Here is a 23,434-nt window from a genome sequence, read left to right on the forward strand (position 1 = left end):
ATGTCAGGAGCATCGCCAAATGTCCCCGGGTACAGAATCACCCCCAGTTGAGAACCACTTGGACATCGCAGATTATTCCTTCTTTGATTGTTTCCTGCACCCTGGAAACCTTGTTACGTAGGTGGAACTGACATTATTGTCCTGTTTTGTTGAAGGGTGTTTAGCAGCCTAACGAGAGGAGTGACATTCCAGGTGGAGGCTGGCCAGACCAGGGTAGAGAGAGCAGTGAGGGAGGCCTGCCCCCGCCACCCCTGCAGCTCTCCTGAGGCCAGTGATGGCTGGCCAGCACGGTCAGTTCTTATCCTGTGGCCCGAGCTGCCCAGCTGGACACTTTCCTGCTGGGTACAGGTGAGGTGGGAAATCCTGCCTCTGCGGACCAGCAACAGCGCCTCCTGCTGTTGAGGCTGCACATCGTGGGGTCCTCTGGGAGAGCGGTGGGGGTGGCTCACCCAGCCTCCACTCCCAGGGCTGCTGGGGGTAGAAATACAGTCAGTCTTGACCTGTGAACAGCACAGCTTCGAGTGTGTGGGCAGCAACACCTACATGCGAACGTTTTTTTTTCTTCTTTTTCTGTTTGGCAGCTGTTCCATACGGGGATCTGCACCCTTGACCTTGGTGTTATAACACCATGCTCTACCCAACTGAGCTGAGCGGCCAACCCCATGATAACTTTCTTAATATCATTTTCTTTTCTCTAGCTTACTTCACTGTAGGAGGACAGTGTATAATAACATACAGAATAGGTGTTCATTGCCTTTATGTTACAAGTAAAGGTTCTGGTCAACAGTAGAGTATTAGCAGTTAGGTTTTGGGGAGTCAGAAGTTATACATGGATTTTCGACTGCGTGGGGGGTTGGCCCTAACCTGTGCATTGTTTGAGGGTCAGCTGTATTAGAACTCCATGTTGGTGTGGTTAGGGGCTGAAGAGTAACACCCAAGTAAAAACTGTCTGGGAGAATCTATTCTCATTTAAGAACTCCTGGAGACTTTCTCCTTATGTGTCTCACACACACTGCTCATATCTTTGAACACATAAGAAGCTTTGTAAATGGCATTTGTTGGCTGAAGCCATGCTACTGTAAAAAGGGGATACGCTCTCCCCTCTGCAGAGCTGGACTGTCAACGGAGGCCTGTCCCGCCTGTCCCGCCAGAAGCAGAGTCTCCTAGTCAGAGTCTGCCTGCCGCTGGGGTGCATGTGCCTGGTGGCCCTCAGAGCCCTAGCTGCTCTCCTGCCTGGCTGAGTTAGGGCTGATGGGGGATGTGGTGGCTCTCCCCAGCCAGGGAAAGTGAGACTCTTTAAGGCCCACTGCAGGGGGCCCAAGGTGGGTTTCTGTCCGCATCTAGCTGGGTGGAGGGAGGGCATTTTCTCATGAGTTGCTGGGGAAGCCCTTTTTCTCACCAGACACTTGCTGGGCACACCTTGACCTTGGGTTTGACCTGTGGGCCTCGACCTGTTCAGCCTGCCCTTGAGGTGCATGTCCTGTAGCAGAGGACTTCCTCAGCCCAAAACTCTTGGCCAAGCCTTGTTGACCATGCATTTGCATTGGCCCTGGGGTTCCCTCACCAGGAAGGAAATCAAGGCCCCTTTGCATGGGCCAATGCTGGCCGTGGGAATGCAGCTGTGCCCATTTGCCCTTGTCCGTGTGCTCTCCCGTCTTGTGTCCAGGAGGTCCCGACCGTGCCTTTCCCTTGCCTTTTCCAGCTTCGAAAGCATGCAGAGGCTCTGTGACAAGTATAACCGGGCCATCGACAGCATCCACCAGCTGGTAGGTGGGCTCCCCTCCCCGCAGGCCTGGCTCCTTGTTCGGAGCACACTCGGGTCTCATTTCACCTCCCTGAGTGGGTCTCAGCAGTGCTGGGGACCCCTTTAGAGTCCTCCAAGGGGTGCAAATGTGCAGTGTGGGGTGGGGGCGGCCAACCTGGCCTGGGTGGGGTATGTTCTTGGCAGCTGAGCTCCCTGAGGACCACTGAGGCAGGCAGTGGCACCTCCCTGTACCCGTGGTCCGTGGTGGAGAAGAGGGCAGTCAGCAGCCTTGCTGGAGCTGTGTGAAGACCAACTGCTCCATGCCCTGCCCCGAGCCCGCTGTGCAGTGTCTTCCCTCTGGGCCTTGTGGCCCTGGTCAGCCCGCCCCACGGGACAGTTTGGTGATGCCGAGTTGGAGACAGTTGAGCAGGCTGTGGCACACAGGGGGCACAAAAGAGTCATCGCCTGCACCCTCCTTTCCCAGCTGTGCGCTAGCACACATGCATGCTCACATGCACACAATTCTGTTTAAATTGGGAAAAATGGCCAGCATGGGGCACAAGGGCCAAGGGTGCCTGTGGTCTTTGTGACCGTGCGGCGCTGCCTGTGTCCCCAGTGGAAGGGCACCACGCAGCCCATGAAGCTGAACACACGGCCGTCCAACGGGCTGCTCCGGCACATCCTGCAGCAGGTGTACAACCACTCGGTGACAGACCCGGAGAAGCTCAACAACTATGAACCCTTCTCCCCGGAGGTGTATGGGGAGACTTCCTTTGACCTGGTGGCCCAGATGATTGATGAGATCAAGATGACTGAGGATGATCTGTTTGTGGACTTGGGCAGTGGTAAGTGTCGGCGCAGGAGCCGCTAGTCTTTGTTTATTCCAGGCCAGACCCCACGGTCGCCATGCCTTTCTGTGCAGAAGAGCTCTGTGGAGGAGTTGTGCCCTCAGCACCAGAGCTTTCAGCAGCTGGACGGGAGAGACTCCCGTTAACACTTCACCTGGGGTCCCTGTCCCCTCAGCCCAGCCACTGCTGTAAATTCATCCCTGGCCTTCCTCGGACCCAGGCCTCCACCCAGAGGTGGAAGAAACTGCTTGGCTCCAGCATGCCCCAAACCAAGCCTGTCCTCCTTTCCTGCTTCTTGGCTGGCCCTGAGCAAGCAAGGCCTGCTGGCCCTGCCCGGAGCCTTCCTCGACCTGCCACTCGCTGACCAGGCCTGCCCAGACCTATCACTCCACCTGTGCCCACGGCCCCTCCCTGTGGCAAGTGTTCCCCACAATGGCCTGGGCAGTCCTTGTAGAATCAAGGCCAGACCTGTCCTGTCCAGAGGAAAAGCCCCAGGCCTCCTGGCCCCCTTGTCAGGTCCCACTTGTTCCTGACACTCCTCTCCCTCCTGAGCTTCAGTGAGTCCTCAGGGACCAGCCACCCCTACACTACTGGCATTCATTCACCCCCTTTCCATGCTCACAGCCTGACAGGCTGTGTTTGTGGGACATCCTCTGCACCCAAGCAGGGCTCCTGGAGGCAGGGAGACCTCGAGTGTCTGTTCAGGGCTCTGTCTGTTTCCAGCACCACTGCTGGGGTGGATTAACTCCTGATAGGACCACCCCATGGAGGTAGCAGGGCTGGTGGCATCACTGTCTGCCTAAGGGTCAGGCCATGCACAGCCCTCCCCTGGAATATCCTTGCTGTTCTCATAGTGACATGCGAGCCTTGTTCTCGCAGACTGGAACGTCCTGCCTCAAATATGACCTGGAGAGCCACTGCAGACGGACGGATATGACTGCTTTGGTGGCATCATGATTGGTTTAAGCCCTTTTTGAGTACACAGATCATGTATTAAGAATGTATATACTGCAGTTCAAAAGCCAGCTTAATCATCTTTACACAGCTGTTTAAGGCTGTGTAGTTGTTTTATTTTAATTTTTTGGGGGGCAGTTGGTTGCAACAGGGATCCAGACCCTTGACCTTGGTGTTACAAAGCTGTGCTCTGACCAGCCGAGCTCACTGGCCAGCCTAAGGCTATGTAATTTCTTTGTGTCTACTGTCTTAGTCCTTTCCTCCTGCTGTAACAAAATACTTGTGACTGGGTAACTTATAAGCAACAGAAATTTATTTCCCGTGGTTCTTGGGACTGGAAGTCCAAGATGAAGGAGTGACAGGGTCGGTGTCTGGTGAGGGTCTGGCCTCTGCTTCCAGGATGTGCCTTGAACATGCCTCTTCACATGGTAGAGGCGGGAGGCAGGGGGGCCTGGCTTGTCCCCTCGACTCCTGTTGCAAGGTGCTAATCCCATCTCCTGGCCTAATCACCTCCCAAAGGCTCCAGTAAATCCTGTTGCGTGGGGGGTTACATGTCAATGTGAATTCTGGAGTGCGCACACATTGAGACCACAGAATCTACTGAAAGGCTTGTCTTTATAGATAAAGTCCTGGTGTTGTCATGCCCAGCTCTGGCCACCTTCACCTACATGTCCCTAAATAGTGTATGTTCAACATGGAAAGTCGGGCAGCTGATGCACATTCCTGGATGTACAGAATTGACTGGACACAGGAGGAGAGTTGGCTCTGAAAGCCCCTGGTGTTCATGCTGCCCTGACCCTGACCATGCTCTGACGATGCCTGTGGTTTGCTTTGCCCAGGCCCTGGGCTGACGGGCTTGCTCAGCGGGCTGTTTGTTGATGCTGTGAAACAACTGTGGTTTAAAACCCCCAGTCCATCCTGTGGAATTGTCCCTGCCGCCTCTGCAGTCCCAGCTCAGGCCCCATCCAGTCACGTGGATGAGCTTTCTTGAGGCACATTCATATTTGATCAGCTGCACTACTGTGTGACTCTGCACTACACTAGTAACCTGGGGGTAATTTGGGGGGGATCGGAGCCTTTCCAGGCACTGCTGAGTCTCACGAAATCGCGTCTGTGTGTGAACAGTTAACTCCACGTAGGCCCGTGACTAGGGATGGATTCCAGTTGTGGGGGCCACGGAGTGGCGTCATGGGTGAGGAGATGTGTTGGCTGTCCCCTGGTGGGGCTCTGCTTGAGTCTAGCTTGTTGGAGGTGTCCTAAACGACCTCATAGAACATGGCATGTCTTTGTGCAGACTACTGGCCTCTGCCTATTGACTTCAGAGTGGCCCTTGTCCTCTGCTCTGGTGTGGGCCTCCCTGGGTGGTGTCCCCGGGTGATCTGAGCTGCTCTTGGGTATGGATCTGGCATCTGATGCGTCTCTCTCTGATTGAAGGTGTGGGCCAGGTCGTGCTCCAGGTTGCCGCGGCCACTAACTGCAAACATCACTATGGCGTTGAGAAAGCGGACATCCCAGCCAAGTACGCGGAGGTGAGTGGTGCTTGGGGGGGCTGGTGCACACGTGTGTGTGGCACGTGCATGCGTCTGAGGTGGGGCATGCTCAGAGAGGGCCCCTCCTGTCCTGGCTGCCCGTGTTCGTAACGGGCTGTTTGATTCTTCCCTTCCAGACCATGGACCGAGAGTTCAGGAAGTGGATGAAATGGTATGGAAAAAAGCATGCAGAATACACAGTGAGTGCCCTCGCTCCGCGCCCTGCGGCTTCCGTCGCCTGCTCACGCCCTCTCTGATTCCGTCCTCTTCTCTGGTCCCCTCTCCTTTCTGGCCATGGTTGAATGACTGTCTCCCTGTGGATTCCCTTCTGGAGCTCATGGGGGCCACCTGCGCACGGGAGCCTCTGTCAGCCTCTCCCTTCCCATCCACTCCGGCGTGAGTCCTTTGCCCTCACGCAATGTGCAGGGACACACGGCCGGTGGGTGCAGAGGCCACCCGGGTGCTGGCCTCATGGTGTCCTGGTGCACCCCTGGCATTATTTGGAAGTCCCCCACTGCTCCCTGTCCCATCCTTCTCTCGCAGGGCCCTAGCTCCTGTGCTGCACACTCTTCATTGACAAGGTGGCAGGCGTGGGGTGGGCCCTTTTGTTTCCTGGTAGTGTCAGGAGCACTTGGGGCTCCCTCCGAGAAAGCTCTTCCCTCAGTGAGCCGTGAGACTGCACATGTATATGGCTGTGTGCATGTTGCTGCACATCTTCCTCTTACCTGTGGCCGGCGGAGTGGCTGTGCGGACAGATGTGGGGTGGGAAGGTGTTGCTTTGTAGGAAGCAAAGGTCGTCTTCATGGTTTGGGTATGTTAACTATGTGGACAGAGCTTCCAGGCGTAGAGAATTCCTTTGTCCGCTATTGGTTCCTGCTTTGTACTAAATTCTCGTAAATTATCTAGAGCTCTGTGTGCCCGCCACACACACGTGAGCTGGCAGACCACAAAGGCAATGCTGTGGGGGTGGCATTGTAGATATGTACTTTCCTTGCACAGACATTGCTGTGTTCTGGACTGTGCTGCTCCCTTCTCCCGCCCTTAAGTGTTACAGCCACACGCACAGTGGTGGAGGCCAGACCAGCATGGGTTCCACCTAGTTCCAGCGGCCAGTCCTATTGCTGATGCCTCCAGGAGGTTTCCCAGAGCCACCCCCTTCTCCCTGTCATGGTGACCAGCTCAGACATGTCTCCCATGGAGTGCTGACTGTTGAGTTGCAGTCGCGTGTGTGATTGTAGGTTGGAGAATTGATCGGGGCATGGGGGGACTGGGACAGAACCTGAGTGTAGAGCAGGACTCACCCCATGGCAGGGGGGAGAGAGGCTGGCCCTTGTGTGGCCATTGCTGTCCTGACAACGGTTGGAAATGCTGGATCCAGGTTCCTGCCACGGGCAGGTGAAGCACCAGGGATCAGTAAACTGTTCAGTCGCCGAGTCTGCCAGGACTGATGATAATCCTAGGCGTCGGCAATGACCCAGTCAAGAATGGACCCTTCAGCCCTGTTTGTAGTGGCAGCAGAACCAAACCGTCAGGAGTCCCATGGTAACTTGGCTCTCGCTGTCCAGAAGGACAGTGGGCAGATGGGCTCTCGGCTCATCCTCAGGTGCTGCCCACCCTATTGCCGTCCCCTCCCTTCAGACTTTTCTACAGTTATTGAACCAGTAGTCATAAGTTACACTAACTAAAGTCTGTAGTTTATGTCAGGGTTCACTCTTGGTGATATATGTTCTGTGGGTTTGGACATGTGTCTACCGTTACAGTATCACACTGTAGTTTCAGTGCCCTAAAATCCCCTGTGCCCATCCTGTTTATCCCCCATCCCATCCCCTGGCAACCACTGATCTCTTGCTGTCTCCATAGATCTGCCTTTTCCAGAAGGTCCTGTAGTGGGAACCTCACGGCGTGTAGCCTTTCCAGATTGCCTTCTTTCAGTTAGTAGCATGCGTTTGAGCTTCCTCATTATCTTTTCATGGCTGGAGACCTAATTTCTTCTCATCACGGCGTAATACAGCGTTGTCTGAGTGCACCATGGTTCATTCATCCATGGACCAGTTGCAGGACATCTTGGTTGCTTCCAGATTTGGAAGTCATGAATAAAGTGGCTCTAACCGTCCTTGTGCAGCTCCCGTGGGTAGATACTGAGAAACCTGGTTGCTGGGTCTCATGGTGAGAGCATGTTTAGTCTTGTAAGAAACCGCCAAACCGTTTTCCAACACGTCTGTTCCATTGTGTGCTCCCTGCAGCCATGAGCGAGGGCTCCTGCTGCTGTGTGTCATCGCCGGTGGCTGATGCTGTCAGCGCTCAGGAACAGCGTGGTTGACATTCGTATGTTAACCTCTCGTCCTCACACCTTGCTGTGATTAGTTCCAGGAGTTTTTTTGTCCGTTCTTCTGGGTTTTCTACGTAGGCAATCTTGTCATCCACAGACAAAGACAGTTTTTGTTTTGTTTTGTTTTCTGGTCTTGTTGCATGAGCTAGGACTTCAGTATGACGTTGATTGGTAGGGGCGAGGGGGCCTTGATTGTGCTGTTCCTGACCCTAGGGGAACAGCTTCGAATTTCTCACTGGTAAGCACGACGTTAGGTGTGGGTAATTTTTGGATGTTCTTCGTCAAGTTGGGGAAGTCCCCTCTATTCCTAGTTTGCTGAGCGCTTTTATCATGAATGGGTATTTGGTTAGATTTCTCTGCGTCTGTCGATATGATCACGGAATTTTATTCTTTGGCCTCTCGACGTGATGGATGATGAATGTGGAGCTGGCCTTCCCCATGTTCCTGGCCTGTGATTCTGCCTGTGCGTTGTTGGGTTCCGTCTGCTGATGTTTTGTGCATCTGTGTCATGGGTGATGTTGGTCTCCACTTTTCCTTTTTTGTGGGGCCTGGTGTGGTTTGATTCAGGCAGTGCTGGTTTCCTCCAGTGAGCTGGGACGCTTACCTCCGCTCTGCTACATTTCCATTGCCCCAGAACTTGCACATCCAGGGCTGCGGGCCCCGCTCTCTTGCCCTTTTTCTCAGTGAAAGCCTCTTTTGGAACCCTTTCCCCTCAGCAAAGCTGGGGTTGGCTCTTTTGATCTCTCTTGTCCCTCCTGTGTCTGAGGTTCTTTGGCGTCTGTTGTTCAGGCTGACCAGGTACTAAGCCCATTTGGTTTTCATTTGTTTTTTGTTTCCAGGACACCTTCCTGCCCAGGGATGGTATCTGCTCGCACTCCAGCTGAAAGTTCCCTTGTGGGTCACCCTTTTCCTAAGGCTTTGCAATTTCCTAAAATGCATGCTATTAGATTTAGAGAATGTACCAGTCAGCCTCCAAAAAAAAGGAAAAATGTGTCATGTTCCTGGTGGGAGATCCAAGCAGTTCCAAGCACATAGAGTAAGAGTTGTCCTTGTCACGATTCCCAGAAACAGCCCAGACTGGTCTGTGCGTGACCTTCTGTGGTTTATTCCGATGCAGTATTAGCTCCTGGCTGGTCCTCACAGCCAGGGGAGGAGGTGGGGTTGGGGGAAGGCCGGATGGGGTGTCCGGGGCTGGTCCTTCCTCACCTCCTCCTGGGGCTCAGCGCCATCCTGGTGGGATTTGGGGTCCCAGAGGCACTGCTTGCATGGAGCTGTTTTCATATTCAGAGAAAGAGACACCGTTCTTCATGGCCTTGGTGACGGGTGTCAGAAATGAGCACACAAGCATCTGTGCCAGCTGTGCCTCCAGTATCCGCTCTTGAGCGTCCCGTTTAATAGCCAGCCGCTCTGCAGAAGGGTGAAGTGAGAGAGTCTTTGTCCTGACTGCTTTAACGCCCAGTAGTGGTGGGAGCCTGTGTCCTGATATTTGAAAAATTCTCCGAGCAGCTTTCTGTGGTTTTGACGCGGCGCCTGGTTGGCATGCTCCAAGTGCTCCTTCCGTTACTCAGGGAGTGAGGTGGGAGAAGGCCGGCCAGAGCCTAAAAATAGCTCAGTGTGCTGCTGCAGGCGGCCTGGCCCTGCCGCTGTGCTTCCCGACTCTGGCCCCGTCCATGCTGTCAGCTCCTAGGAGGCCGGGGCTGCCAGCCCGTGGCCCTCACCCAGTCAGAGCTCCCATCCACTCCTGCTCCCTTGGCTTCTGCCCGTGTGTCCCCATCTGTTCTCTAGGGGCCCTGGAGCCAGCTTTGGTCAGAAATCAGTCCAGGCTCGCCTCTGTGCTGTTTGTGCCTAGTGATGGGCCTGGTACACAGCAGGTCTCTTGACTCCAGAGTGTTTCCTCCAGCACCTGGGGTGGCTGTTGTAAGGGGAGGCCCCAGGCCGCTGCAGGGCACTTTCTGGTACTCTGCGCAGGGGCTGTGCTGTGTTTGGAGGTGCTGACAGATCTTGAACTGGCCTTGCTCTGGGTTGAGTTCACCGTGGCCTGCCTAGGATCACACGGGCAGAATGACAGAGCCACAGAGGTCTGCAGCATGGCTGCTGGGTGGTGAATGCTCTTGCCCATTCTCTGGGGTGTTTCCAGCCTTCTCTGTTGGGCGCTTCATGGAGGCTGGGCTTCCCTGATGGCACGGGGTTTGCTTCTCTGCTTGAGTTGGTCCTTCTCTCTCCTGCTGGCTGTGGCCTCTGTGTGGAGGACATGCGCACTCTCAGGGCTGTGTGGGCTGGTGTCCTCCTTGTCTGCCCTCTGGCTTTCCCGAGGTCCCGCTGTGGGGCTTATAATCTGTGCGCATTTTTCCAGATGCCATCAGCTCAAGCACACTTGGCCCGTGATTCAGACACGATTCAGCCAGGTCGCTGTGCTCAGGTAGTCACTCTCTGCCTGTGCAGGACAGAACTGGGCAGGGCCTGCGGGAGGCTGGGAAGACCACTTGAGGAACAGAGCTCATGTGTGAGGCCACAGACCAGTGGTGGTGCCATGGTTTGAAACAGTGTGGCCTGGAGGGTTAGGGTCCCAACTGGACAGGTGGTCTTTGAAGGGGAGAGAGGCCACATCAGGAAGAGCCTGAGGCACCTGTGTTGGGGTCCCAGAACCACCCCAGGTACTGAGTTCTACTGGGAGGGCTCCTGGGACTCAGCACAGGTTGTCCACCTGGCTGTGGCTTATTTCGGCGAAAGGATGCAGAGCAGGGTTGGCTCAGGGAAAAGGCACATGGGGTGGACTGGGGGGTAGTCCAGACGTGTCTTCCAGAATCCTCCCCCATGGGAGTTGCGCAGGATGCGCTTCCTCCTCAGCAACTGGCCGTGGTGACACATGTGAGGTGTTGTCCCAGGGAAGCGCACAGAGACCCAGCGCCTCTTGGGGGTTTCTTGGGGGTGGGTCACGCAGCCCCCGCTGCCTGGCTGGTGTGGGAGTCCAGAGTCCAGAAGGAAGGCAAGGTTGAGCTTAAACCATACTATTTGCATGGACAGTGTAGGCCCAGGAGCCCCTCTTGCCAGAGAGGGTGGGGCCCTCGAAGCCCAGGTTCCCAAAACCAACCAGGGTGGGCTTTACAGCTGCCATTTTAAGGACGCAGCCTCGGGCCTGTGGGGCCTGCTCTGTTTTCAGCGCTGTTGAGGACTTTGGACTTGAGTCACTTCCCTAAGGTCTGGCTAGCTTGTCCACTGGGAGAGAGGAAATTCAGAGGTTCCTCAGGTGCAGAGGAGCTGGGGCAGGAGACACTGTGGCTGGGGCCTGCAGCGGGGGATGCAGTGGTTTCTCTACTCGGCGGGGGGGGGGGGGGGGGGGGGAGGTGCCAGGATGTGCAGCTGCTCCAGGCCTGGGTGCATGGTGGTGTTACTCTGGGGTAGTGGTGGGCTCAAGGGACATTCTCTGCTCAGGGTCATCTTGTCCTGAGAGGGATGCTCGGGGTCGGGGGGACAGTGGTGGGAGGCTCCTGGGCACCTGGCAGCACTCAGAGTGCAGATGTGGGCCTCTGCCAGAACTTAGCAGTAGCCACTCCCCATCCCCAGCCCCCGGAAACCACAAATCCATTTTCTGTCTCTGTGGATTGGCCTGTTCTGGACATTTCATGTAAATGGAGTCAACACACTGTGTGGCCTTGCGTGTCTGACATCTGTCACTGAGCGTGACATGTTCAGGGTCCATCCGCATGGTAGCGTGTCAGAGCTTCGTTCCTGTTCATGGCTGAGTGATGTTCCAGAGTGTGGGTGGACCGTGCTGTGTCTGTTCATCCATCAGTGGACATTTGGGCTGCTTCCACATTTTGTGTGGTATGAGTTGTGCTGCCTGCTGCAGACATTGGCCTATAGGTTCTTGTGTGGATGTATGTTCATTTCTCTCGAGCATGTACTTAGGAATGGAAGTGGTGGTGTTTTTGAAGAATTATAAAACCAGATTTCTTGGTTTTCTAAATGTTATAGCTTTGAGCAATTAGGACAACTAATAAGAATTGTTTTCTCTTTGACAGGCCTTGGCCTTAAGGAGGCAAAGTGGCGTTAGTCAGCCGATAGGAGTGAGCTCAGGCCCCTGGGCTGAGAGACAGCACTGGGTTAGGAAGCACGTCCGCGGAGCTTCTGTGTCCCCGCAGGCAGCCTCCCCTTCTCTGCGTGCCGTTTTGCTGTGGGCAGTGGAGGAGGGATGAGGTCGGCCTTGGTGGCTTCCTGGCCATGTGTAGTATCTGCAGCCTGTCTGGGGTCTGTGCACATCCTGCACTCTGCAGTGGGGTTGTCTATGCCTGGGGCGCCCCTGCCAGCAGGCCCTGGCCTCAGGGTGAACGTGCCTCACTTTCAAGTTCTTGTGAGAAAGTGCTTGGACACAGCGTCGTGGCTTTCCAGCGTGCTCTTCGTGTGGCTGTGTCCACTTTCCACCCCTCCTTCCTAGCTCTGTCCTCCTCGGATGGGACGCTATCACCCTCAGCCCATCCTGGCTCCGCGCCGTGTGGTCAGACCCTGCTTGCGGGATCTCCTGGTCTCAGCTCAGTCCTCCGGCCGCCCCTCCTAGCGAAACTGATTGCTGGCAGCACCCCAACTTCTCTTGCCTGCACCCTGTCAGCAACCCTGAACATAGTTCACCTTTCTTCCCTTACAGGTCTCTGGGCAGGGATGGGCACAGACCCCAAGGGAGATGTGCAGGAATTAATGTCTCTTCCCATTTTCTGTCTTCCAGCTGGAAAGGGGCGATTTCCTCTCTGAAGAGTGGAGAGAGCGGATCGCCAACACAAGGTATGGCCGGACGTGGGTGATCACGGGGCAGGTGCTGGGCGTTTTGTTGCCCATGAGGGTGTGCTGGGGACTGGGACGGCCCCTCACTATCCTGCTGCCTGTCGCATCTTTCGATTGGGTGGTCTTGCTGTCAGGTCAAGCTGGGGTAGGAGGGGTTGGAGCTTCCCTCCTCTCCCTGGGTGCCTCCTGCTCATGTCAGGGTCTCCCTCCCAGAGCACAAAAGCCCATCGGGTGGTCTGCAAGCCAGGCCAAGGGGCCTGCAAAGTGCAGCTGCCACGTGGGGGACCCCCAGAGCCCCTGTCGACCCCACAGACCAGACCCTGTGGACAGTGAGTCCGGCCCCTGCAGCTGTCTGCACTGCCTGCCCAGGTGATCGTCCTTGTGGCCTCAGTCCTGAATGCAGGGCCCGGTTGCCGTCCTAGCCCAGCCTCTTCTGGCGTTCCTTCCCTCCCCCCACCCTGGGCTGGGTCTCGGGTCTGCCCAGTTCTTTCTTCTTCCCTCCTGGAGTGGGCTCCTTGTGCCCAGCGGAGGGAGGGGACGCTTTGTCCATGCACACCTGAGATGCTCCCAGCCCTGTTGTCCACCAGCTCCTGAAGCTGTGTCTCGATCCCTTCTGCCTGGTGTCCTATTTGTCCTGGTGGCTGATTGCTGCTGAGCATGCTGCTGGTGGCCTCCTTGGAAGCCAGGTGTTGCTGGCAGGACTTGGCTCCAGAAGTGCCCTACTAGGCCGGCAGCAGGAACATGGGGCCTCCGGGCCTTGTGTGGCAGTGCTGGAGTGTGCAGCACCCACAGTGCCCTCCCTGGGCAGAGCCAGCCAGCTCACCGGCAGTGGCTCCTCAGCTACAGCTGGATCTCCCATCTTTTCTTCCCCACTTTCCTTCTAGGTGTTCTGTATTTGTTTGGTTTCTGTCACTTATGACAGAACTCCTGAAAGTGGGTAATTTATAAAGAAACAGAATTTATTTCTTACAGTTTAGGAGACTGGAAGCCCAGGGTTGAGGGAGAAAATAGGGATTTTTCTTTCAGAGTTTCTGTTTTTGGTTTCCTGTGAGGATTTTTTTTTGAGTTTGGTACCTCCAGGTGCTCTGTCCTTCTCTTGAGAGTCATGGGATTCCCCCAGATGTCCCTGTTGAACAGGGTCGGTGATCCTGTTGCAGGTAGTAGGTAGAGCTAGGAGCCGGGGGGGGGAGGGTGGAACAGCAGGGTACCCTCCAGGGGGTGGGCCTGTGACACTTGCCAGGGCTCACCAGCAGCATCCAGTTTGTGGTTTCAGTTTTGTATCCCTGTTAGAAGCCACGGGAGTTTCTGGCCTGTGGCTGACTCCAGAGCTCAGTGTGGGCTCCCCACGGCCTGTGCTTCAGAATCCACTCCAAAGAGAATGGGCTTTGGTGGTGACGATCAGAGTGCGCCTGGCTTCCTGGGCATGGGTGTCACTTCTGGGTGTCGTCTGGGGACTGCCAGCCCTGTACCTCACCTTGGTTTGTTTTTTTACTTATTTTTGTCTGGAATGTGCCAGGGTGTGGCTTTTGGAGGTGGGCCTTGTGGAGTGTCCTTTCCTGTTAACACCAGTCCCTGGGGGCTTGCCCCTCCTCTGATGGCTGCGGCCCCCTGGATGCAGCCAACTTTCTCACATCCAGCCTTCCGAGCTCTGTCCCTGAGTGGGGACAGTGGGCAGCCCCGGGACCCTCGCCAGAGGAGGATGGTGGGCCTGGGTTCCTGTGAGAGCGTCCTCTGTTTATCTAGCCTGGTCATGGTGTCTGTCAGACAGTACCCAAGGATGCCCTGATTGTGGCCTGTGGACATACTTTTAGTTTTCTTTTCTGTGTCTGTCTTGGGCATTCTACTCCTGCCAGGCCTTCAGAATCCCACCTCGTTCATGGCTTTTCGGCTTCTCTCTTTTCACCTAATGTGCACTGCTAACGAATGTCAAGACTACTTGATTTTAAAACTATCGAGATTCATAATGGGCCCCTGGCTGTGGAAATCAGCTCAGTGTTTTCTGTCACGTGGAAAGAGGCATTGTAGGGACCCTGAGACCCACGTGCAGCTCTTTCTGTTTGCATCTGGAGGCAGAGGAGGCGGGACGGGCAGGGCATCGGCCAGGGCTGGCGTATGCTCTGGAATTCTGTGCACGTGTGGAAACAGAACCTTCATTTTACTCAACCAGAATATTATTTTGCAGTGTTATATTTGTGAATAACTTTGCCTTTGGTCCTGAGGTGGATCACCAGCTGAAGGAGCGATTTGCAAACATGAAGGAAGGTAACGTGCTCCGCTTCCCCGGCCCTGTGATCTGTCACAGGAAGTGTGGTCTGTAGAGAGACCCCCCACGTGGGGTCATGCAGAAGGCAGCTCGGGCCTGGGCGTGTCGCTGTGCTCTTGATGCTAACACGCCCTCGGTAAGTTTTCTTACTGAGCAGAATGAGGGAGAACGTTAAATAGTTCCACAGAAGCTCAGAGCCCCCCTTCCCGGAGGTCTGCCATGTAACTGTGGGGTGCTGCTCGATGATGTGAAACCACAGCTCTGTTTCAGGAGCATGAGAACCCGCTCCTTCTGGATCCGAGTCTTCCAGTGGAGGGCTGAGTGCTGCGGTCTTCCAGCTGCCTCACCCTGACTGTGCAGACCCCAGCACCACCATCCTCTCGAGGAGGACCTGTGGCACATTTGGGCCAGGGCTGTGGGCTGTGAGGTTGACCTGCAGCAACTGCATTCAGCCATCGGGGCCTGCGGCCAGCAGCACACAGTCCACCTGCAGCTCCTGGGCTCTCTAGGGCCCAGACAGTGAAGCCCCGTGGATGCAGACAGGCTCAGAGCTGTGCCCGAGCTAGTCCCCAATCCTCATATGAGACGGCAGGAGCACCCGCCCCCATCTCTCAGTGCCATCCCTCAGAAAGCACCACTTCCTCCTTGTGCCAGTCTGAGTGGCTTCCAAGTCCAGCTCCTTATCTCAGTTCCAAGGTGGCCCTGAGGCAGAGTGTCAGGGTGCTCCCAGCCCAGGGAGGCCTGGCTCCTGGTGGCATTTCCACTATGCCTCCTGCCCGTGTTACCAGCACCATGCTCCAGCCATGTAAGCTAGTCAGCCAGCCCCGGGTGCCGTTCTTAACCCCCAAGGCCAGGAGAGGGAAAGAGGCAGGGTTCCCCCGTGTTTGTTGTCCAATCGACGGGTGGACAGGAGAGTCGAAAGGCTAAGCCAGCCAGGCCCAGATGGTCTCAACTGCCTTCTGCACCAATGCCCTGCGTCCTGGGGGGCTGGGGTGTGTGCATCCCTGTGTGGCTGAACCGTGTGTGTGTGTGTGTGCATGTGCATCCGTGTGGCTGAACCGTGTGTGTGTGTGTGTGTGCGCGTGCATCCTTGTGTGGCTGAACCGTGTGTGTGTGTGTGTGTGTGTGTGTGTGTGTTTTGGGGGGGGTTGTTTTGTTCCTGAGGTATTTTATTTTATTTTGTTGTTATTATTTTTTAAAGATGACCAGTAAGGGGATCTTAACCCTTGACTTGGTGTTGTCAGCACCACGCTCATCCAGTGAGCTAACCGGCCATCCCTATATGGGATCCGAACCTGTGGCCTTGGTATTATCAGCACCACACTCTCCCGAGTGAGCCACAGGCCGGCCTCTGAGTTATTTTAAAACTATCATCTGCAGGTGCTACACTGCACCCTTCAGCCATCCCCAGGCCTCTCCCGAGGCCTCAGAGCTGCCTCCTCCATTATGGTCACACTATGGGCACACCTGAGGAGAGGCCGCGCCCCTTGCCACAGTTCACTTCCCCGCTGCCTCAGGGTTGCTGCCCATGGCTGTCTCCCCAACATTGTAGCCCACATCCCTGCGTAGCCCTTGGGTAGTGGCCACTGCAGTGACTCACTCTGTATGGCTGCTACTGACCTCAGTCTACAGTTCGGTTTTGTTTCTGTCTGTGTGTGCTTTGGGGCATTGCTCTTCATACCTCTCAGACTGTAGCTCTGAGCATGCAGAACATTTGCTCGCAGACTGAGGTCCATGGAGATAGGGCGCCCTCCCCACCCCTCCCCTCCAGCAGTGTGCCACACTCCTGCTTTGTCCGTGGGTTTTCCTAAGAAGCAGCTGTATACACACTGGCCTGCCCCCTCTGTCTTCCCCTAACATTAAATGAGGTGCCCGCAAGCCGACTCCTCTTCTGGCTGCATCTTCCTCCCTGCGTGGCTGTATGGGGTTTTCCATGGCCCAGGGCTGAGCCACTGCCATCTGTGGAGCTGCCTGGGGATTGGAGTCAGGGTCAATGCCAGGGGGAGTTTGGGAGAACTTGAGAACACGTTTAAGAGGAAAGTTATTTGTAGGATGCGCTTGAACTTGGAAGGCATTATATAGTTTGCTCTTACTTGTAGGCAAATGGACAGGACTCTTGTTTTTTGTGTTTTCGGTGTACTCATTTCTTCTTTTGTAACTTTTTCTTCTTCCTCTGAGTTTCATTTTCATTTTGTGTGTGTACAGTGAGTCCCCTATGAACAGCGGTAATCGGTTTTTGTTTTTCAGGTGGCAGAATCGTGTCCTCAAAACCTTTTGCACCTCTAAACTTCAGAATAAACAGCAGAAACTTGAGTGGTAAGAAACTCTCATGTTTCTGAGTTGTTAATACAGATAATTTTAAGCATCTGATATTCATTAGTGTAGAGCTTCTCTCCCCCTCAGAACTGGGGACACTGGGTCCAGGTCACTCTCTGTGGTGGGGCGTCCTGGGCAGTGCAGGTGCTGAGCAGTGTCCCTGGCCTCCACCCGCTCTGTGACAACCACATATGTCACCAGACATCAACCAGTGTCCTCTGGGGACAGATTCGCCCTGGACGAGACCTGCAATTTTGGGAGGAGATTGTGGAGAACCCGAGGGAGCTGCTGACAGAACGTCTTTGCATTAACACCCTTCGTGGCCTGTGCAGGCTCGTGGCCTGTGTGGGCAGGAAAAGGCCTGGGCGTTTAGATAGTCCACAGCAGGAAGGCGCTGGCCCCTTTCGAGCCCCCTGCAGGCTGGAAGTGCCAGGCACATGTTTGATTACTAGGTGCTGGCCGTTCTTATAGTCATGGTCTAAGTTGTTTCTAGATCATTCTCCAAGTCCTTTTCAGTCCCATGCAGTTGGGCTCACTGCCATTTTCCTCTGACAAGCCCCTTTGGGTTAGGGGGTCGCAGATCAGCTGCAGTTTATACCCACACTTCCCCCCCCCACCACACGCCTCCGTTTCTGGAGGCTGTGGGGCCCAGACCTAGCCTGCCAGGCAGAAGTAGCACTGGCCTGGTCACAAGATGGACACGGGAAGGAGCACAGGGCTGTCGTCATACCCGCGCCTGCTGGGGCTTTTGAGAGGGCGAGCTGTGGGTCTCCGAAGGCACCTCCTGTGGGGCGGGCAGGGCGCAGCTGCAGCGTGTCCTGTGGCTCTGCCTGCAGACATTGGCACCATCATGCGGGTTGTGGAGCTGTCGCCTCTGAAGGGCTCCGTGTCGTGGACGGGGAAGCCGGTCTCCTACTACTTGCACACCATCGACCGCACCATAGTGAGTATTGCTTCAGGCACCAAGCAGCGGCCATTGGGGCCCTCGGCCTGCTGGGGCTGGAGGGGCGTGGCTGCCCACATGGCTCCTTCCTTCTTCTTCCTCCCACGCCGCTTGCTCTTGTGACTCTCCTCAGTCCAGTTGCTTTGGCCTGGTCTCTGCCCCATTCTTCTGTCCAGCTCTCTTCGCCTAGAGGTGGGATGTCCAGGCGGTTCTACTTGGCCGTGTTTTGCTGGTGTGTCTGGGGCCTGACCGCCTGGTGCTCCTGTCTGCTGCCTGTTAGAGCCTTAGTTCAGATCCTTTCTGGAGATCGTTGATGTACATTTTCGGCAACAGCCACTGGCGGATGTGCACCTTCATCCCCATGTGCACAGTCACCAAGAGGGACCTGCGGATGGGCCCGTCCTGAGCTGTGGGGTCCTAACCCATGCAAGTGGCCAGCATTGTCCCTCTTGGTGCAGCTGCCGTGTCAGTTTCCCCTGGCACGGGCCCATGGCCTCCTGCTGTTGCCCTATGGCGGGACAATGTTTCCATGCAGAAATGTGTTCACTGTCACGGAGCAAAGGTTGTGTTTTGGTAGCATGTTTCTGTCTGGAAGGCTTAGCATGGCCCTAGTACCCAGCCGTGGCTGTGGGTAAACCAAGGACGATGTGTGATCACAGCTGGGTTGGGATCTAGCTGTGTGCTTGTGGGCCCTGAGTGTTAGGGCAGCCACCGGATGCCACTGTCCAGGGGTACCTGCATTACTGGGGTGCTGTGTTCATCCTCAGAGAGTTTGGGACCTGCTTCTAAAAAGGTCTTTTTCTTTTCCTTTCAGCTTGAAAACTATTTTTCTAGTCTGAAAAATCCAAAACTCAGGGTAAGTTTGTGTTTTTCTCTTTTGGTATTTGGTACGTGGATAGAAACTTGGCAGAGGTCCGAGTGGCCGGACTCAAGAGCTGTCGTTGAGTGGGGTGGTCCCCCTGGGGTCTGAGCTGTCATCTCCTGGCCTCCCGCTCTTTCCCCTCCTGTCTCTGTCTGCCCCACCTTATGTGGGTTCAGTTGGGCCTTACTTCTCGTTAATGACGATCATTTAGGGGCAGGTTGAGTGAGTTATGGCTTCTGGGAATGATTTCTGGTGGCCTGGTGATTGTGTTGGGGTTTGGTACCACCCCAGCAGCCTCAAGGGGCTGTGTCTGCGCCTCCGCTGACATGGCCAGGACGCATTTGGCACCGGATAGCTGTGCCCTCCTGTTTACAGCAGCGGCGGGAAGACTCCGACTTTCCTCAGTGGTTTGCCACCTGCTTGTGTTTTCTTTAATGCTGTTCTCAGAATTCTGGGCCAGGGCCAGTAGCTGACCGCACAGCAGTGCTTCTCTGGCCAGGGAGAGTTGCCTGTTTCTTTGCTGACAGGACTTCTGTTCAGATGCTCTCTCCTTTTGGAGAATGAGATGAGATCAGGGTGTCACAGACGCGGCTGGCCCAGTGAGTGTAGTGGCAGCTCGGCTGCCCCTGGCCTCAGAGCCCAGCAGCCCCACTGGGGTCCCAGGTCTTTCCTGCTGTGCTTACGGGGACGCTGGTCTTAATGAGCTCAGGGACAGCTGCCTCCTGGGGCACGGGCGGCCTGAGCTGGGCAGCATCATTCTCCTCACTGCGGTTACCAATACATGCTAACAGAACAGACACTTTTGCACAAAATGTCCCACTGTAGGTCCTCAGTGCTTTTCACCAGTAGGAGGGGGTTGTTGGGTGTGGCTGCTCCATCCTTGCGCCTGACAGTCTTTTGCTCAAGGAATTTTCTTTCTTCTCGCAGCCCAGGGGGTGCCAGTGGCTCCCTGATGGGGACCTGTGCTTGTACGTGCACAATGTGATGCTGCCGTCGGCTCGGGCCCAGCCTGTGGGGCTGTGGGTGGCTCACTGCCGGCCTGGCCTCAGTTTCCTCCTCAGTGCTGTGGGCAGAGGAGTTGAATGAGCAGGGCCGGGGGGCCTGATGGTGCTGGCCCCTTCCAGGGACTCATCCAACTCTTCCTTTCCAGGAGGAACAAGAGGCAGCTCGGCGCCGGCAGCAGCGTGAGAGCAAGAGCAATGCGACCACCCCCACCAAGGTCCCCGAGAGCAAGGTGGTCGGCCCCACAGACGCCACCCCCATGGTGAGCTCCTGCACCCCCGGCTGGCTGCCCCGGCCGACCACCAGGACTGAACCTGGTCTGCGCAGGGGGTGTGGGCACAGGCTGAGCATCCCCTACTGTCAGCAGGATTCTGGCGCTGAGGAAGACAAGGTGGGAGCGGCCACCGTCAAAAAGCCGTCCCCCTCCAAAGCCCGGAAGAAGAAGCTGAACAAGAAAGGCAGGAGGATGGCTGGCCGCAAGCGCGGGCGCCCCAAGAAGATGAACACTGCGAACCCCGAGCGCAAGCCCAGGAAGAACCAAACCGCACTGGACCTCCTGCACGCGCAGACCGTGTCCCAGACAGCGTCCTCCTCACCCCAGGGTGAGTCCACCCATGCCCACTTGCGCCCTATGCACCTGCTGGCCTCGTTTCCGGGCCCTGTGCCACCAGCTGGGGTTGTTCCAGCAGCTCCCTTCTTGTCACTCTGGCTTTGGGGCAGCTCTGCCCTGTGGGGTCACTGGGCACCACTCCCTTTCTTCCCTGCCTGTGGGGGGCCTGGGCCTGGGCCATGGGCCCATCGGGCTGGGGCACTGGCGGGAGCAGAGCACCTCTAGCAGTGTCTGGGGCCAGCCGAGGGTGCTTGCTTGACAGCCTGCTCCAAGAGTGAGTCCGGGGTGTCTCACCAGCACACGTGGGGGCCGTTGCTCACACACATTTCTGAGGTCATAAGCCAGGCTGGGCCTTTTTCAGACAGATGCCTGTATTGGTTGTCAGAGTGGCCGAGATGTGGTTTTTGGTAGGTTCTTTGGATTAGCAAGTATGTTGAGCCTTGTCTTTACGAAAACTGAAAAGGTTCCGTGAACGAGCCTGCGGCTTCCCTGTCAGGTGGTCAGGTGTTGAGCATGTGCGCCATTCTCTCCGTGCAGATGCATACAGGTCACCTCACAGCCCGTTTTACCAGCTACCTCCGAGCGTGCAGCGGCAGTCCCCCAACCCGCTGCTGGTGGCACCCACCCCGCCTGCGCTGCAGAAGCTGCTAGGTAAGCACACACCCTGGGGCCCTCCCCAGCCGGCTCTTTGGATTCCTGCGTGAGCCTGGCTGAGGGTGGCGGGGCCTGGACTTGGCGTGGTCCCAGGATGGACAGTGGGCTACATGGGTTTGATTCTGACCTCACAGCTTGGGGGGGGGGGGGGGCACTGAACATTTATGTCTCCAGCAGCTCCTTCAGGCACCCACATGGACCCCACTAGAGTGGCAGGGGGGTTGGCCTCTGGATGGTCAGCGGAGGCTCAGAGCAGGCCTTCGTGACTGTCAGGGCCAACATTCTCACCCCACGGGACTCTAGACAACATCTGGGGACATTTGTGCTTGTCACGACGGGGAGTGCTCCTTGCATGGAATGGGTGTGGGCCAGGGACACTGCTCAGCACCCGTAGTGCCCAGGATGGCCCACTTCTGAGGTCCATCTCCCTGAGTGTCGGCCAGGAGTCGGCCGGGAGTCATGCTTGGGCGAACTTCATGCTGTGTGCTGGGCGCTGTCTGGCTTTCCTGAGCGTGGTGCTCACGTGGTGGCCAGGGCTGAGGAGTGAAGGGGTGAAGAGTTACGGGCGCAGGGAGTCAGCAGGCCCTGGAGCAGGTGGGGCTGCATGTCCATCTCCTGAGCCTGCCTGAAGAGGCCGCCTGAGCGAGCTCTCAAGAGAAACTGAGACCCACTTGCTTGTTTCTAGTGTGCTGCTCCCCGTCCTTCCTTTTAACCTCAGTGGGATCAAGTTTGCATCTGAACTGCCCTCGTGTGGTCCATTTTCCAAAACGGTTTTGTGTGTCTCACCTAGAATCCTTCAAGGTTCAGTACCTGCAGTTCCTGGCATACACAAAGACCCCTCAGTACAAGGCCAACCTGCAGCAGCTGCTCGACCAGGAGAAGGTGAGCCTGGTGTTGCACACTGACGGCTGTGGGAAGGCCCATGTCTGTTTCTGTGATGCTGGTATTTATCTTCCATGCCACAGCAGCTGGTGAATTCTCCAGTGGGCCTGCTGAGGGCTGGCTGGCTTTACACGCAAGGCCCCGGTCAGCGTCAGGATTGCCAGTGCCAGACCCACCCCGAGAGGCGCCGCTGGGTCTCAGACCCTGGCCACCCTCCCTGTGCTGTGGAGCTGGAGTCAGACATCACCCTTCACGCTATGTGTTTCTGTCTCGCAGATGAGGGTCTGCAGCCCCAGCTCTCATGGCTGTGAGGGTCTGCAGTGAAGGAGAGGGAACGTGTCGGGGTGGATGATGAGGATGTGGAGTAGCACTGACCCAGCAGTCCTTGATGTGGGTGAATCTTTCATAGAATGAGGTGTATGGTCATCAGAGCTGCCTGCGGGCTGTCCCTGGGTGGTGGGATGCAGCACCTGTGGCCTGTGTGTAGCATCAGGAGAGCAGGGGTCTGACACTGAGGCCGCCAGTCCCCTGATCCCAGTCCCTGCTTAGGTGCAGTCAGCATCTGGTGCTGGCCTAGCCCTGGTCTTCTCTGTCACTGGCACCCCCTTTCCTTGCTGCGTGTGGCTGTGGTGTGTGGCAGGCACAGACCAGTCCTCTCAGAGGGTCTTGCGTGGTCGTGCTCATGATTGAGGCAGGTTCTGCATGCTGGGCAGGGCCCACTGATGTGTGTCCCTCCTCCTGAGGCTCCCTGTGCCCATCTGCATCCACATTACCCTCGATCCCTTGGTTCATGGTGAGGCCGATGCTCCCCTAGCAGGCTGCCCCCAGGTGCTGCATTGTGTCAGATCTCAGCATCTGCCTCACAGGTAGGCGCTGTGGTGCCCAGGGAGGTGAAGGGGTGAGACCCCTGCGCTGGGGAAGACCATGGTGGTGCCTGTGGTCTTGCAGGTACAGCCGGCTTTGTGACTGCCCAGGGATGTGGAAAGGCTGGGCCTTCTGTAAAGGAATCCGGAGTCCTTTATCAGTCTACCCCGTGTTCTGAGTTTGGCATGGTCATTCTGTCCATTGTGGCCCCAGGGCTGGGGCAGGAAAGACTGTACCCGGGTTTCTGGCTGGGACATAAACTGCCCTGCTGCCCAGCCCCTCTTCCCACCTGAAAGACAGTGCTTTTGTGTGGTCCTCTAGTCTCCTTCCAGGTTATTTCTGAGCCCTGGGTAGTTGTTTTGGACCTTTCTTTTGCTTTTATTAAAAAAAAAGGTTCATAGTAGATGCCATGTGGTACAGGTTCCCCTTTGTGGTTGGTAGCACGCTGGGGTGTCATTCTGTGTCGCTGTCCGAGGTTGTGGCATTTCAGAGGCTCTCGCATTATCCTATTTAGAAACTGTCCCTGTGTAGGTGGGCCTTTGGGACAATCCAAGGTTTTGCTGTTACACTGCATCAGATGTCCGTGTAAATTCACTAGAAAGTCCACTCCTCTGGGGCTGCCTTCGGGCGAGTTCCTGGAGGAGTTGTTTGTGTCCTTGCCGCTGGCAGGTGTGCTGCTGCCACTGAGGACCGGAACTCTCCATCCACAACACTGAAGTGAGGCTCGGTTGTGCCCACGCCTGTAGCTTTGGGAGTCCTTGACATTCCGGGCCATAGCATGTCACGTCTAGCATCTCTGTTCTCTGAATGTGTTTAGAAGGATGGAGGGATGGGGTCCGGGGTGTTTATCCCTGGCAG

General features: G+C 56.1%; 1 protein-coding gene across 11 annotated transcripts in view; it reads left to right on the forward strand.

Annotated features, from left to right (window-relative positions):
• The window catches only part of DOT1L (DOT1 like histone lysine methyltransferase), a 67,047-nt gene that overhangs the window by 26,600 nt on the left and 17,013 nt on the right, over window positions 1–23,434 (forward strand). For 6 of the 11 annotated variants that reach the window (XM_063112556.1, XM_063112565.1, XM_063112557.1 and 3 more), the window contains 13 exons: window positions 1,667–1,766; window positions 2,361–2,589; window positions 4,981–5,075; window positions 5,213–5,275; window positions 12,125–12,180; window positions 14,363–14,442; window positions 16,691–16,759; window positions 17,596–17,702; window positions 18,517–18,558; window positions 19,715–19,828; window positions 19,931–20,168; window positions 20,714–20,823; window positions 21,617–21,712. In XM_063112556.1, coding sequence (XP_062968626.1) covers window positions 1,667–1,766; window positions 2,361–2,589; window positions 4,981–5,075; window positions 5,213–5,275; window positions 12,125–12,180; window positions 14,363–14,442; window positions 16,691–16,759; window positions 17,596–17,702; window positions 18,517–18,558; window positions 19,715–19,828; window positions 19,931–20,168; window positions 20,714–20,823; window positions 21,617–21,712 — 1,399 coding nt within the window. The remainder of the gene's footprint in view (window positions 1–1,666; window positions 1,767–2,360; window positions 2,590–4,980; window positions 5,076–5,212; window positions 5,276–12,124; window positions 12,181–14,362; window positions 14,443–16,690; window positions 16,760–17,595; window positions 17,703–18,516; window positions 18,559–19,714; window positions 19,829–19,930; window positions 20,169–20,713; window positions 20,824–21,616; window positions 21,713–23,434) is intronic. The other 5 variants (XM_063112566.1, XM_063112560.1, XM_063112564.1 and 2 more) reach the window with 3 other exon arrangements.

Source organism: Cynocephalus volans, chromosome 10, assembly GCF_027409185.1.
Source record: "Cynocephalus volans isolate mCynVol1 chromosome 10, mCynVol1.pri, whole genome shotgun sequence".
Lineage (NCBI taxonomy): Eukaryota > Metazoa > Chordata > Mammalia > Dermoptera > Cynocephalidae > Cynocephalus > Cynocephalus volans.